The sequence below is a fragment of the Myodes glareolus genome, chromosome 1 (assembly GCF_982192425.1).
Source record: "Myodes glareolus chromosome 1, mMyoGla1.1, whole genome shotgun sequence".
NCBI classification, from domain to species: Eukaryota; Metazoa; Chordata; class Mammalia; order Rodentia; family Cricetidae; genus Myodes; species Myodes glareolus.
In genome coordinates this window covers 133,476,772-133,493,045 of record NC_142026.1, presented here as the reverse complement: position 1 = coordinate 133,493,045, position 16,274 = coordinate 133,476,772, and the positions used below count along the sequence as shown (strand labels likewise).

Below are 16,274 nucleotides of genomic sequence, written 5' to 3'. Positions count from 1 at the left end.
TCAGGCTTGTATCCTTGAATGGAAAGCGATTTTACCGAGTGAGCCATCTGGCTGGCCCTCCACTGTGTGCTTTTATAATTGCACCAAAGTCTCCGTCTCTTTCCTCCCACATTCACCAGTTACTGGAACTTTCTATTTAACATTTCAGCCGTCTAGTATCTCATCTTGCGTCTGTTTTCAGAATAGAGTAGTACTGATGTAAGATGGATAGGAATTGACAGCAATAGCCAAGATGCACACATCTCCACAGGGACACCCACAGCTGACACCGGCCAAGAAACAGAAACCCGGAACAGACTCCTAAGCACAGGGGAAGGAAAACTCAAAGCTAGAGGCCTCGCTGGGGAGTTCTCCTGCATCGGCAAAGAAAAGACAACATCCATTTTCACAGTTTATTCAGCGAAGGACTAGAGGACACATTTCTGAAGTCATTCTAGAAGGGCAGTTATCACTCTGACGCCAACCCTGAGAGAGTTTTACAGGAGAAGGAACTTGCAGACCATGTCTCTCACACCTCAGCGAAATACGGGCAAAGTGAATCAAGCAGCATAAAAAGATAATTGTTTTATCCCGACTAAGTGGGATTTGCTCCGGAAATACAAGACAAGTGAGAAGAGGAATGCACAGTGTGACTCTTGGGAGAGTATGGCAGGTAGGCTGGACTTCCACATGCCCCCATCCTCCAAAAAGAATGGATGCACTCAGTTTGGGAATTGTGGGGTGTGATGGGTTGGAGGAGGAAGAACTGAGAGCCATGGCCCACCCTCTTCTAGGTGGGGCTAACCTGTGTGTTAGGACAGTGATGCTCAAAGATTGGACCTTTAATTGGTCAGAGCTGGAAGGGACTTTAGACCCAGGAAGTCCTGGCTCCTTGCCGGAAGCAAAGACCTGTATTTTGAGATCTGTATTTTGTTTACAGCCATTTTAAGCTCACAAGATAAGTAAGATATTCATTCACCTTTGCAGGGCAAGTTCCGAACCTAGGAAATCAACCTGGTATCTTATTTCCTAGTGAGACCTGCAGGCCCCAGGCTTTTAGAAACAATTAGCATTTCCTTTGTTAGTCAACAATCACAGACCCTCAGTATTTACTTATCAGCTAGGGCCTGAATTCCAGCAGACCGGATACATCTCCCCTCCCCCCTTTCCCGTTTGCTATATAACAGCTTCTAAGAATTAATAAAGCACGGTTTGATCAGAAATCCTGTCCTGCCATCGTTTCTCGTGTCTCTTGTTCCCTCCATTCCTCTTCCTCCTCAGGGACCCCCATTCATATCCCGCTGTCCGGGATAGCTCCTATCTTGCAAATGAGGAAGGCTGAGGACCAGAGAGGCAGCATGAACTCCGGAGGGTTAGGGGACTAACTGCTACGGACCCAGCTCTTACCCTCATCAGTCATGTCCTCTGCTGCCCTGCTGCTCACAAGACTACAGCTGCTCCAGATCTTGCTACCCATGAACTCCAGAGAGGGAATAATAAGAGCAAAGGCTTACATTGTACTTGCCCCGTGTCAGGCAAGATTTAAATGCTATCCACTCACCTACTTCATCTTCACAGAAGCCCTACCAGATGGCAGCATCAATGTTCTCACTTTCAGAATGAAAACATGGAGTTGGGGAAAGGCTATGGAACTTGTCAAAGTCACTTATGGGGTATTGGTGGCTGTTTGGTCTCTGTGGTCAGTTCTCCCTCCTTCCACCCTCTTACAGGCTGGCTTCAGTTCCATCGTGGAATGGTTAGCATCCTGGACTTCCGAAGCTTGCTGACTCTACAGTACCCCCATGTGGAAGAGATGCCTCTGCACCACTCCTATGGCAGACCGAAGTGTCCAGGACCACGGAATGACCACACAGTTCTGTATTATTATGGGTTGATTATGAAATGTCTCTCACAGGTTCACGAGGTATGGCTAGTGGTGGGAGGTTCTGGATCCTTTCGGAGAAAGTAGGTCACTTGGGTGTTTGTTCAAAGGAGGCATCCTCTTCCTATCTGTTCTCGTTCTCTCCCCTCCCCCACTCTGCTTTCTGTTCTCCCTGAAGTGAAGATCACACTCTGAGCGTGCCCGTGCCACCATCATGTCTTGCCCAAGCACAAGGGGCCAAGCAGCTGTCAGCAGAACCATCAGCTGCATCATGAGCCCAAAGAAGTATTTCTTCCCTTACGTTGTTCTCGCAGGTATTTTGATCAACACAATGGAAAAGCAACCAACCCATGTCCTATTACAGCGTCCAGAGTGGCTGATAGCACCTTCAAGATGCCCTTGTTTAGCTTCTGAATCTAAGGACTGTGCAGAGCAATCTGGAGTCATTGCTAGGGGATCTCATGATGACTAATGCAAGGCCACCCATCTCCATAAGAACATTGCTATCTGATGAAGGTTGCTAACGCTTCCTTCATGGACTTGCTTCCATGTTATGCTGACTCCCAGGACCTATGATATGGGGGGGGGGGGGTGCTAAGCACTATAAGCCTTCTATCCCAGGAGTCTAGCACTCAGCACACAGCAAGAACCTTGGGAAGGTGCTGGATGAATGGGTGGGAGTTGCATGCATATCAGCATGTGTGCCAGTCAGAGAAGCAATCACTAGACGCTGGTGGAAATTCTGCTATACTCCCATTACAGCTAAAAAAAAAAAATGAGTGATAATTTTCCACTTTTGGTTTAGGATTAAATGAGGTCATTCAGTATCTTGGACATCTGCTGCCTAATAAATCCAATATCCTCCCTTTTGTGAGCACATATCCTACTCTCTCTGTTCTTGATTCCCTGAGAAATATGGTAAGAGGCCTTCAGAGTTCCTTGTGTGGGCATGTGTGGGTGTTCATGGAGCAGAGTGGCAGAGACTACGTTGTGTCCACACTGCTTTCAAAGGAGACTTTATTAGCCAGTGAAGCAACATAACTCAACCAAGGTGCCACCGACAGCAAACAATGAACTCAGGCAATCCTCCTGCAGGGGTCCTGAGCCCTGGGTGACCAGGGAATGGGATGATTTCCTAGCTCCAGGGCTTGGAGACAGCCTGCTATCAACCTTCACCTTGCAGCGCTCTCTGCTCAGCAGTGAGGGTTCCCCAAGTCTACCCCCAGCCAGCTCCTCTGTGTGACACGCAGACTCTGTGTAGGAGACTCAGCTGTACAAATGACAAGCAGCAGATGGGTGGGAGCTTGAACTTCAGTTCTGCAGAAGCTGGAAGCTTCTTTGGGAAAATGCAGAGGCCACTGGCTTCCAAATACCTCAGGAAACTCAGGTTCCGAGGGTCACGGTCAATGTGCAGTGGCTGCAGATGTCCACAGTAAGGCATTTCCTGCTCTCTCCCCACCTCCTGCCTTACAGTGAACTGTGCAAGGTGCATGCATGCTCGGGAGAGGTGTGCAGGGAGTTTGGTTTACACTGTAAATAATGGAGCCCTGGGTCTGAGGATTGTACATAGCGGCTGCAGGTCAGACTAAGATTCAGGGTGGAAGTATGGAGACGCGGTGGTCTGCCCACTTGGAGAAGCAGGTACGTTAGTATAGTAACATCACACACTGGGAATGGACAGCACAGGAGATTAAGACTACAAAGTAGGTCCAGCCCTGGGGGGAAGGTAGATGCTGTCCTTTAACTGCTCCCTGATTGTGTGGCAGGGGCTTCCTTCAATGTGCCATATACTACTAGAGCACAAATACTGTGTGTGTGTGTGTGTGTGTGTGTGTGTGTGTGTCTTAAGAAACAAGCTAGTCACACTGGATGGCATGGTCCCTCCCTGAATACTGTCCAACTTTGTCATTCACTTCTCCCACGCTAGCATGCCAGTAATATGGATGTTCCAGATGTCCCTCCTACTAACATTTGCTTTTCAGGCATGTGTTATTAGGTTAGAGGGCATGCCAGCAGAAGAGAGGGTTTCGCAGGGAAGAGTGGCCCTGGTACAGTTAGTTCCTACCATGTCACTCTGCGATTGCGTGGCTCCATACATGGTGATCCCGTTCGATGGTGCTGCTGGCTGCGGCGTGTCGGGCTGGATGTATCCTCTTCTGTCGATGAGGCTGCAGAAGAATAAACACAGGAAGGAGAGGCTGAGGAAAAGTGCAACGATGATGACAACATTATTTAAATGTCTAAGCTTGGGGTCCCTCTACAATGGATAGTTTCAAGTGTCAATTTGATGAGATCTAGAATCGCCTGGGAGATGAGCCCATGGGTATAGCACAAATAATAAAAACCCAGAGATAGATATAGGGGTTAAAGCTGAAGATCAGAAAAGCAAAGCAGCCAACCACCAGAGAGATCAGACCAAAAGGGCAATATCCTGTCTCCATGAATCCTCAGACTAAGCCTAAGACCCATTTCCTCCCATCTTATATGCTTCTCAAGTGCTGGTATTAAAGGTGTGCACCACCACTGCCTGGCCTCTATGACTAACTAGTGTGGCTGCTGGGATTAAAGGTATGTGCCACCACTGCCTGGCCTGTATGGTTGACTAGTGTGCCTGCTTTGCCCTCTTATCTTCAGGCAACTTTTATTTATTAAATCACGAATAATATACCACTATATATGAGCATGTCTGTGGGAGATTATCTTGATTGTGAACAATCCTCACACTGTGGGAGGTACCATTCCCGAGTCTAGGGTCCTGGACTGTACACTGATGTGGGACGTCCCTCTGGATGCTGTGACTATGCACTGCTTTTATTGGTTGATGAATGAAGCTGCTTCAGTCAATGGCCAGAAAAAGTATAGCTAGGCAGGAAATCCAAACAAAGGTGCAGAGAAAGGAAAGGCAGAGTCAGGAAGATGCCATGTAGTTGCTGAAGGAGTAACATGCCAGAGCATCACTGGTAAGCCGTGGTCTAATGACAATATGCAGAAAAATAGAAATGGGCTAATGTAGTTGTGAGAGCTAGTCAGTAATATGCCTGAGCCATTGGCCAAACAATTGTAGCTGATATTAAACCTTAGAGTATGATTTCATAAGCAGCTGCAGGAACCCATGAATAGGAAAGAACCCAGTCCAGGGGGACCAGCTGACAGAGAAAAATCAGCTACAGCTATCAAGGAGAAAGTGAGCTATGCATAAGCATTGTTGTTCTGTTTCCTGTGGATACAATGTGACACGCTGTATCAAACCCCTCTGGTCCTGACTTTCCTATCCTGAAGTACCCTTGACCTGTGAGTCAAAATAAGCCCTTCCTCCCTTAAATTGTTTTAAAGAGGGTATGTTACCCCAGAAACAGGAAAAGAGATTCAAACAGGCCCTGTGATGAAATCAGTTACCAAATTCTGTCACTTTTTCCTTTAGGATACTGAGATTTGAACCTGTGTTTGCTAGACAATGCTCTAACACTGAATTATATCCTTCCCTGTCATTTCTACTTTTAAAGAGGCCTGTGGCATTGGTGGCTCCCCTTGTCACTCTAAATGTTTGTCACCTGCTCCAGACCTCAACAGCTTCCTCTTAGTTACCCCCCACTGCCACAATTGTTCTCAACTTTCTTCTCTAGTTTCAAGGTCACACCAATTCAGAAATATCTTCTGAGAGCCTACACTGTACTGGTGCATTGTGGGAGACCAGAGAGGACCATACCTGCATACACTCTGCTTTGGTCTCTCTGTATTTATGTATTTATTCTCAAACCATCCCCACCAAAGCCACATTCTCTCCCACCCCTCTGTCCACTGACATTGGCTTGAAGAGGAACACTGGGGACTGAATTGTGCCAACCTCTGCACCTGTGAATGTGACCCTATTTGTAACCTCTGGTTACCTTGCAAAGGTAACCATGAGAAATGAATTCCTAACTAAGGAGGGTCTCAGCCCACTACGACTGGTGTCCTTAAGAAGAGAAGACAGATGGCAGTGGCATGTGGAGAAACAGACACAGGAAGGAGGCCACAAAACACGGACACACAGACTAGAACGTAGAAGCTAAGACCAAGGATGACTGGTCACCACCAGAGGCTGGGCGGAACAAGGATAAACACTTCCTACTTAGAAGGCATGCGGCTCGACTGCTGATCTCAGATTGTGAGAACTACATGTCGTTGTGGGACAATTGTCTATATTCAGTCAATTATATTTTAAATAACCACTGATTGACCAGTAGCCAGGCAGGAAGTAGAGGCGGGACAACCAGACAGGAAGTAGAGGCGGGTCAATGAAAACAGGAGAATTCTGGGAAAGAGGAAGCCTATTCCTCTGCAGTCCTGACCCTGCTACAGAAGAAGCAAGATGTGTCTGCCTTACTGAATAAGGTACCAAACCATGTGGCTAGCATAGACAAGAAAAATGGGCTAATATAAGTTTTAAGAGTTAATAAGAAGCCTGAGCTAATGGGCCAATCAGTTTTGTAACTAATGTAGACTTCTGTGTGATTTCTTTAGGACTTAACAACTGTGGGAACCAGGCAGGACAGAAACCTCTGACAACAACATGTTATTTCCAGCCCCTCCTCTCATGACACTTAGTTACAGCACCCCAGGAAGTACTATACAGGCAGTATCAGACGACTTAGCTTCAGAGAATCTCTGAAGGGAGCCCCAAGTTCTGAACAGGGTTCACGACAATAGGTTAGGTCTGTAGTAATAGGTATACCTGACCACTTGGAGAATAGCTTTGCCTATATCAGGGAAGTTGCAATGGGAGGTTGTTAGATGAACCCTGGATGACTATAAGCTGTAAGATGAAATAAACCCTTTCCTCTTTGAGCTGTTTTTGGCTATGGTGTCACAGCAATAGAAACCCAACTAAGATAGGCCCCTCATATCCTATGTCGTAACTTGAAGGTAATTGCATCCGTAAGCTCATAGGGAGTGGCACTATTAGGAGTTGTGGCTTTGTTGGAGTAGGTATGGCTTGTTGGAGGAATGTGTCACTGTGGAGGTGGCTTTGAGGCCTCATATATGCTCAAGTTATGCCTAGTATCTTAGTTTGAGCCCTGTTGCCTGCCAATCAAGATGTAGGACTCTCAGCTCCAGTACCATGTCTGCCTGCACACTGCTATGTCACACCATGACGATAATGGACTAAATGTCTGAGACTCTAAGCCACTCCATTAATGTTTTCCCTTATAAGAGTTGCCATGGTCATGGCATTCTCTTCACAGCAACAGAACTCTAAGGCATTCTACCCATTTTCTCTGTCTCACACTTTTCCCTAGCCCCCTCCTGCACAAGATCAGTTTTGGTTTCTCTTGACTAACTGGACTACCCCTTTCTCACAGACTACCCCTTTCTCACAGACTAACTACCCCTTCCTCACAGACTACCCCCTTCATCATAGACTACCCCCTTCATCATAGACTACCCCCTTCATCATAGACTACTCCTTCATCATAGACTAACTACCCCTTCATCACAGACTAACGACCCCTTCATCACAGACTAACTACCCCTTTATCACAGACTAACTACCCCTTCATCACAGACTAACTACCCCTTCATCATAGACTAACTACCCCTTTATCACAGACTACCTACCCCTTCATCATAGACTACCTCCTTCATCATAGACTACCCCCTTCATCATAGACTACCCCCTTCATCATAGACTACTCCTTCATCATAGACTACTCCTTCATCATAGACTAACTACCCCTTCATCACAGACTAGCTACCCCTTCATCACAGACTAACTATCCCTTTATCACAGACTAACTACCCCTTCATCACAGACTAACTACCCCTTTATCACAGACTAACTACCCCTTCATCATAGACTAACTACCCCTTTATCACAGACTAACTACCCCTTCATCATAGACTACCCCTTTATCATAGACTAACTACCCCTTCATTATAGACTAACTACCCCTTTATCACAGACTAACTACCCCTTCCTCACAGACTACCCACTTCTTGAGAAAGGCAACTCAAGCTACGTCTGAGGTGGACGGCACTGCTGACCAGGCTGTCCTGACGGAAAAGGCCCTGTTACGTGAGGACACAGAGCTGAGGAAAGAAAAGGCAAGAAAGGCCAGGAGGGAAGAGCAGAGATGAACATCATCACCTTCATTGGCCTGGGGCCAACCCTGGGGTGCCCATTCACACCCAGCCTTTCCCTATGGACTCCTCAGACTCTGTCAAGTTGATTCAATGGAGTGGGGTATAAAAGGGTAGAGGTCACTCCAGCCCAGCATCCTTGGTCCCCACAAGTAAAATGAAACACAGCTCAGTATGTCAACCTCAGAAATTGAAGCTAACCTCTAACCAAGTGGAGCACCATTAGTGAAAACCCAGAAAGAGAAATTGGGGAACAACCTGAAGGTCAGAAAAGCAAAAGCCAGCCACTGGCTCTTAACTCTATCTCAGTCCTAAATGGCAATTTTGTCTTCAGGAATCTCAGACTGAGACTGTGTCTGAGAGCTGTCTCCTCATGTTTTATAATTCTCTTTAGGGCTGGGATTAAAGGCATGCACCACTGGGATTAAAGGCATGCACTGCCCAGTTTCTACGGCAACTATTGTGGCTACTGGGATTAAAGGTGTGTGTTACCACTGCCTGGTCTGTAAGGCTGACCAGGCCTACATACTCATCCTACACAAACTCCCCAAGATGGCACGTTAATATTAATGTCACGATATAAGATATAACTTTAAAACATTTCACATTCCTTACAAATTCAAACACATTAAAATTTCAGTCTTTAAACTATCTAATCTCCTTAAAAATTTAAAATCTCTTTTGAAAGTTCAAAATCTTTCAGCTGTGGGCTCCTGTAAAAATCAAAATTAAATACTTTCTCACTTCAAGAGGGAAGACCCAGGGCAAGTCACAATCTGAACAAAGCAAAGCCAAACTCCAACAGTATAAATAATTCAATGTCCAATGTCAGATTCACTCATGATCGTCTGGCCTCCTCCAAGGGGCTTGGGCCACTTCTCCGGCTCTGCCCTCTGTAGCACACAGCTTGTCTTCTAGGCTCTGGTTGGCTCCACTCCATCACTGTTGCTGTTCTTGGTTCTCCTGTGGTACTGGCATCTTCAAAATGCTGGGTTCTCTGCTGCAACTGGGCTGCATGTTCACCAACAGCTTATCATAGGCTCTTCTTATGGTGCCAAGCTTCAACTTCTCTGCAAGACCCTTTCAATCCTGGGCCTTCTACTGCTACTAAGGTTGCACCTTTACCAGTGGTCTCTCCTGGCCTCTCACGGTGCCAAGCCCCAGCTGCTCTCCATGACCCCTTTCATGCCTTCAAAATCAGCGTGGCCTGGGTGGCTCTGAGATACCAAGGCTGCCACTGCAAGGTACAACCTTGGCCATCTCTGGAGCACAGCTTTTGTGCGTTGAAACACTTCCAAGAAGGTTTCACCTCAGTGACGCTGGTCTCTTCTTAATCACTACTAATTTCTCCTCTCCAACTGACCAGCATTGAGTACCCCAGCAAAGCAAAGGGTTCGCTTCAGCAGTTCTGGGATCTTGCTCATCACAGCTGACTCCTCAGCCCCAGCTACCCAGAACCACAGGACCTTAATTAAAAATAATGCATGGCCCTGAAAGAGTCTTTAACTTCCTTCTGAAACTTCACAAGCCCGGCCTCTATTGTCTACATTACCCTCAACATTCTTAACTTCCAGGCTCCTACAGAAGAACTCATCAAGCATTGAACTCAATGGCTTCTCTTGCATAAAATTCCAAAGCCCTTTCACAATCTTCCCCCAAACAACATGGCCAGGTTAGACAACAGCAATAGACCGCCCCGCCCCCGTACCCAGTTGTCTTAGGGCTGCTATTGCTGTGACCAAACACCATGACCAAAGCAGCTTGTGGAGGGAAGGGTTTGGTTCACACTTCCATATCACCGTTCATCGTCAAAAGAAGTCAGGACAGGAACTCAAGCAGGGCAGGAACCCGGAGGCAGGAGCTGCTGCAGAGATCATGGAGGGGTGCTGCTTACTGCCTTGCTCTCCATGGCTTGCTCAGTCTGCTTTTTTAGAGAACCCAGGACCATTTGGCCAGGGTTGACACCACCCACAATGGTCTGAACCCTCCCGCATCAACCACTAATTAAGAAAATGAGATGGCTCAGCGGATAAGAGCATTGCCTGTTCTTCCAAAGGTCCTGAGTTCAATTCCCAGCAACCACATGGTGGCTCACAACCATCTGTAATGAGGTCTGGTGCCCTCTTCTGGTCTTCAGGCATACACACTGACAGAATATTGTATACATAATAAATAAATATTTAAAAAAAAAGAAAGAAAATGTCCTGCAGGTTTGCCTACAGCCAGACCTCATGGAGGAATTTGAGGTCCCTTCCTCTCTAATCATTCTAGCTTGTGTTAAGTCAACATAAAACCAGCCAGTACAAACACCAAATCAATCTAGTTGTGAGGGAGGCCATTTTGGTCATGCCAAGTTTTGATCTGTGACTATATGCACAGGGCCACGCGCATATCCAGGACCAGGATTAGAACAAGATGTGGATGGGATGCAGGGAGTTTCAGCGCCTTTTCTGGACTCCAGCATGGATTCTGGCTAAGGGAACCACAGTTTGGGTCTTTGCTCTTACCCTCCTCCAAGCCCTCTCCATGGCTAGGATTCAACACCACACTCACAGAAAGACAGTCTAAGATGGTGAGTGATTCATGGCTCGCCAAGGTATTTCCTGACCAAAGGACCCCGAGAAGGCAGTCTGGGGGATCTGGAGCTCTTCCTGAGGGGCTGGTGCCTACAAGAAAAGCCTGACCCTCATCTCCAGGTAATCCTGGGCTTTGTCTGCGTTGTCTGTTCACTCCCTAAGAGAAGTCTCCAAAGAGTAAATGGGGTGCCGGGCAGTGGTGGTGGATATCTTTAATCCCAGCACTGGGGAGGCAGAGACGCATAGATCTCTGAGTTTGAGGCCAGCCTGGGCTACAAAGCAAGTTTCAGGACAGCCAGGCCTGTTGCACAAAGAAACACTGTCTTGAAAAACAAACTAAAATAAAACAAAGAAGAGTAGATGGGGTTCCCTAGAGTCTCCTAATTCAGGAGGAGAGAGACTTACTGCACTCCTAGCGTTCTGGGACAAAGCTGGGGGGATCCATTTCTAGTCATCCAGTGGTCCCACCATGCTGTGAACACAGCAGCCTGACTGTCAGTCAGGGCTGTCTGCCCCTCCCCCCAGTTACTCTTCCTCTCTAGTGAGGGTTTGCTGAGACTGGCAGTAACAAGTAGAGTACATCTCACAAGCTCAAGCCTGTGAGAGCTACACATACAAGGGGAAATGCCTTGGAGGCTGTCCAGCCACCTTGGTGGTTTCTTTTTGTTTACACTTTTTGAAACCAGATGGAGGAAGCACGACTCAATTAGAAGCTCAGTCAGACACTTGCCATGAATATTTGTAGACTGTAGTGGCATTTCATTTGTTTTAATAAATAAAACTTGCCTGAAGATCAGAGAGTAAAACAGCCCCACTGGTCAGCCTTATAGACCAGGCGGTGCTAACACACACCTTTCATCCCAGCAGCCACACTGGTTTATCACAGAAACCGGGTGGTGCACGCCTTTAATTCCAGACCTAGAAAGGAATATAAAGTGGGAGGAGACAGCTCTCACACAGTCTCATTGTGAGATTCCTGGAGGTAGGATCGCCATTTTGGACTGAGGTAGAGGTAAGAGCCAGTGGCTGGTTGTTTCACTTTTCTGACCTGCAGGCTAAACCCCAATTTCTCGCTCCGAGTTTTTATTAATCGTGCTTCAGTAGATGAAAGTTTGGCTTCTGAAGAAGTGTTTTACTCTTGTGTCACCCACAAACAATCAAATGCTGGCTGTACTTTGAACTTGTACAATTCTGACCTGTGAATGCACACACTGGTTCAAAGGTCAGATGATCTGATTAGCCAGTATTTGCTGGCTGTGCAGTCTTGGGCAATGTTGTTTAGATTCTGTGCCTCAGTTTATTTATGATAAAACAGAAGACAATGGTATCCACTTCATAGGCATGGGATGCACATTTCAAACGCTGATACATACAAGCATGTAGGAGGCAAATGTGTGCACATGCACACACATACACATACACATGTCACCCCACAACATCATCTACTCTTTTATTTCAAGCTCTTCCTTAGGACTAGGTGAGCACCATGCCTGCCCCTCAGTTTTAGCCCTTATCCCTATATGGTTTCTAGCATTTATCCCTATAGGACTTCTAGTTGCTTCCTACACACATCTCTGGCTCCCTAATTATGCTAATCACAGGTCCCAGGTCATTCCAGAAGCTCAGTGTCAGTCAGTAATGAGCAAGGTCACATGTTTCTGGTTTTCTAGTCTGAAATATAGAAAATTTCTTCCCAATCGGACACAAATCAGTTCAAGACCAGAAAGAAGTGAAGTATGACCAAACGAAGCCAGGCTTCTGTGTCACTGGGTGTGTCTAAGCGGCACACGGAAGAGAGTAGAACTGGGGGTCATCCGTGGGTGTGGCCAGCTCTGGCAGGTGGGGCCAGGCAGCTTTCCTGAGACCTGCACCGACTGCACTGCTCTCCGACTCTTACCTGGGGGAGATGGGTCCGCACAGGGCGACACAGCAGTTTGTGAAGATGTTCCCATAGCTGTAGGGGTTGTAGTTTTCTTTACCTCTTTTATTGGACCAAGAGCCTTTGATCTGAAAGAGAAGGAGCATCAGCAACACAATGTCTAGAGTGCCGACGCCAAGGATTTGGCAAACTGGACCCAGAGATGATTTTGAAATATGCAAATAAGGTCTGGGCTATAGCTCAGTGGGGGAACATCTGCCCAGCACATGCCAGACGCCGGTGCCATCGCTAGCACTACAAACAGTCTTTACTGGGAGAAACGGAGGCATTCTTTTTCTGCGGAAAACAAGCATTTATAGAAAACTTAGAAATATCCTCAGACAGTAGCTTAGGTTAGGGAGAAAGCAACAATCTTTGGGGCAAAAAAATGTTTGTTTAAGATTATACTGCGTTACTGAAAGTTCTAATAGGAACCAGTGGAGACTCTGGCTTTCATATTCATATCTTGCTCCCTGTCTTATTTATTTGTTTATTGCGTGTTGTGTGATGTAGGTGTGTGTTGTATGTGCTATGACATACAGAAGCCAGAACGAGATGCCTGGCGTGTTTCCCTAATGCTCTCCAGAGATGCTGTTGCCTTCGACAGAGGCTGTGACTGAATCTGAAACCTGTGGCTTCAGCTAGTGAAGGGGCAAGGTTGATCGGTAGTTAAAAATTAACCAGACTAGTTGAATATAAAAGATACAGCTTTAATAAAAAGAAGGAAGGAAAACTTACACCAGAGTCCCAACGGTTCGAGAACGCAGGGGCAAAGAGAGTGAGTGGCAAGTGCACTTCGGATCTTTTATTTGTTTTGTGTGGCCCCAGGGGGACACACCCTAAGCAGAATGTGATTGGCTGAAGTTCCCCATCAAGCTAGGTGGGCTGGCCTGTGAGCTCACAGGTACTGCTTGTCTCTGTATCTCCCCCCCACCCCTGCCCCAGTGCTGGATTTACAGGGGTGTGTGGCTGTGTGGGGACTGGGGTATTGGATTCAGGCCCCGGTGATTGCAGAGCAAATGCTCTTATCCATTGAGCCCGGCCTTCCTATCCCTAAATTGTAATTAAGTGAATGCTAACTGAAACAAATTAACTCCGGTTCCTTAACTGCCACTTGAGATTGAGAATGCAGCCTCTTGTTAAAACTGTCTGTCTTGCAGATTCCAGGAGTCATAGTTACCAAGTCGAATGCGCTGTTTTAGCAGTTCCTTATCTCATTTATTTATCATTTATTTTCCTCAGCTTTCGTTTAAGGAAATTGGATCTGCTCGGAAACATTTAACATGCATAGACAGACGAAATCTCGGTGTGAAGAGCAGGTGTGAACGATACTTGTGAGGAGGGGTTCCCAACATGTTTCCTGTCCCCCCTCCCCCACCTGCATTATGCATCAGCAGATGCTCCAGGACTCAAAGTTCAACGTTGGGTCAGGACAATTTCCTCCAGAAGCCAATGGACTCCAAGATGCCAGCCTGCCATGGTCTGTCTTTGGTTGGGAAAGCGTGACAAGCTGCCTCCAAAATGATTGAAGAGGATTTGAAGAGGCTTCTCCAGGTCAGAACTGGTTGTCACTTGGCTTGTCTAAGGCCAGGACTGATGTCATGGTAAATGTAGGAGGATGCGGAGATGCCCCACACATTCATGTAGGACCCTGATAGGGCCTCCACGTTCTCCTCTGCCCCCAAGGTGCTCACAGCTGGATGGGACGTAGGGGAAAAAGGTGACCCTGATCTCTCATTTCCCCTCCCTCCTCCGAGGCTAACCATGCAGATACCCACGTGCTATGGTCGGGAACTTACGTCTTCATTGGTTGTCTGGTTGGAGCTGATCAAGTATGTGTGGAAGCCCGAGAGGCCAACGATGGACCAGACGGAGAAGAAGCACACCACGGCCTCCAGCACGGTGGGCGAGTCAAGGACACCAACAGAAGGAGAACGGGATTCACGTGGCTCCCAGACAGGCAGGGTGGCAGGAGGCGAGGGGCTGATACCCCACAGGTGGGTTCTGGGCTCAGTCCTAGTCTCCTGTCCTTTCCCAGTCTCTAACCAGAAGCCTCCCTCCTTCAGGCCAGTGGCCATCCTCAGACCTTCTGCCACCTCCTCCCGCAGTGCAGAGGGGCAGCCACAGCTCTGGAATGGCTGCTGCCCTCTCTGGGCATCACTCACCTCTCAGAGTGGGCAATTTCCCCTTTGACCTTCACCATCTCTGACTTGCAACCTAGGATGGATGGAAGCTAACAGTGGATCAGACCTTCAGTGAAAGGACTAAATATTAAATGTCCCTCTGGTTTTAGCTTCTAAATGCCGAGGACTGTCTCCCCAGTAAGCACCTCACCCGGCCCCCAACACACAGGATGGCTTCTGAGAGTGAGAAGCTCCTGCTTCTGTGGGCTGTCTGGTCTCACGCCACTTATGAAGCAGGTAAGAAGTACTAATTACTATGTACTGGAGGGTGATTCTTAAGTGTGGAATTGGGCCGGGGCCCTCCTTCTTAGAGACCCCTGCCCAGCTCCACAGCTAATCCCTGGCATAGGACACTGTGCTACGGGGCTTGGAGAGGACAGTGCGAGAAAGCCTGGCATTCAACGTGATGTGTCACCTCCAAGCAAGGAACAGTATGGCCTTCCTCACCAGATGGCATTGATCAACCAAGAATGCAGTAATTTGTAAGGATGAGAGAATGTTCCCATCCCACAAATGTTTAGAAGAGTCTATTTACAAGATACAGATGTTTCTCAGGAAAAACCAATTCATCCTGGGGCAGATCTGGGGTTTAAATATACATCTTGCTTCCTCCTAGCAATGAATTACAGACTGGGGAAGTAAAGAAACCTTGTGCTTTCCTTATGCAACCAAGGATGGAGGGACAGAGATCAGGCTGTGCTGTGTCACCACTGATGTCTCCAGGTTGAAAATAATTCACCTCTGAGGACAGAGCTGAATACATCACCCGGTGCCTTTGTGTGGTGATGGATGCTGTTGCTTGGGACATGAGTCTCACATCAAATGGGAAAAGGAGAACAGACAGTCACTAACATAGGAAGTCACAACATCCACTTTTAGAGAAGCAGGTGTTGGGGGGAGGGTCTAAAGGACAAGAGAAACAGAAGGAAGGAAGCCCTAGCCAGGGCCACAGAAAGCCCTCTGCTTCCTCCAGGAAACGGCTGTGGTGGAGCTTTGTGTGTGTGTGTGTAACAATGGCTCATGTATCCCAGTGGCCAGGGTTCCTATATGTCATTTCTTTTCCTACCTATCAGGGCTGGGAGATGACTCAGAAAAACTTCATGTCCCACACTGGATACAAAGCAGAAGTGGAGTCCAGGAGGGCAAGATGAAGGGACCAGAGGGGAGACTAAGTCAAGGGAAGGAGCCTGAGCCAGAGGCAGTGGCACTAGCTAGAACTCTGTGCAGCGAAGGGACAAGATCAGAGGCTTTGAGATGAAGTGACACAGTCGCTGGGGAAAGATGTGGTCTGGGAGAGAAAAGAGAATAAAGATGGGAACCCAACATCAATCTCAGAGACACCCGAGCATCACCAGCCGTTTACAGCCCAGACGGAACGATGGGGGAATCAACACAGAAGGAAGGCTCAAACATGAACCACAAAAACTGCCAAGTGAAAGTAGGGCAGAGTTGAAGCAGGTGAATGGGCTGTGGATGCCTGGCAACCCCATTTGCGGTGTGACCTGCATTACTAACTGCTTCCATTAGGAGGCAGTGTGATCAATGGGCGAGGAATTGAAGGCGTTTTCAGAAAAGACAAAAATGGTGGTACTGTGTGCTTATGTGTGTTCCTGTGT

At 47.4% G+C, this 16,274-nt stretch overlaps 1 protein-coding gene and 1 long non-coding RNA gene across 3 annotated transcripts in view; one reads left to right on the top strand and one right to left on the bottom strand.

Annotated features, from left to right (window-relative positions):
- The window catches only part of Zdhhc14 (zDHHC palmitoyltransferase 14), a 247,818-nt gene that overhangs the window by 11,823 nt on the left and 219,721 nt on the right, over nt 1–16,274 (bottom strand). Inside the window, 3 exon segments of the mRNA XM_048420326.3 lie at nt 3,927–4,029; nt 12,455–12,564; nt 14,275–14,377. Of these exon segments, the coding sequence (XP_048276283.2) occupies nt 3,927–4,029; nt 12,455–12,564; nt 14,275–14,377 (316 nt within the window).
- LOC125391061 (uncharacterized) lies at nt 7,121–16,259 on the top strand. 2 transcript variants are annotated; one of them, XR_015739481.1, is made up of 5 exons: nt 7,121–7,945; nt 13,718–14,029; nt 14,246–14,472; nt 14,769–14,895; nt 15,732–16,259. It is a non-coding gene; the product is annotated as an uncharacterized LOC125391061 (long non-coding RNA). The 2 variants fall into 2 exon arrangements; XR_015001267.2 differs by having other exon boundaries at nt 13,718–14,472.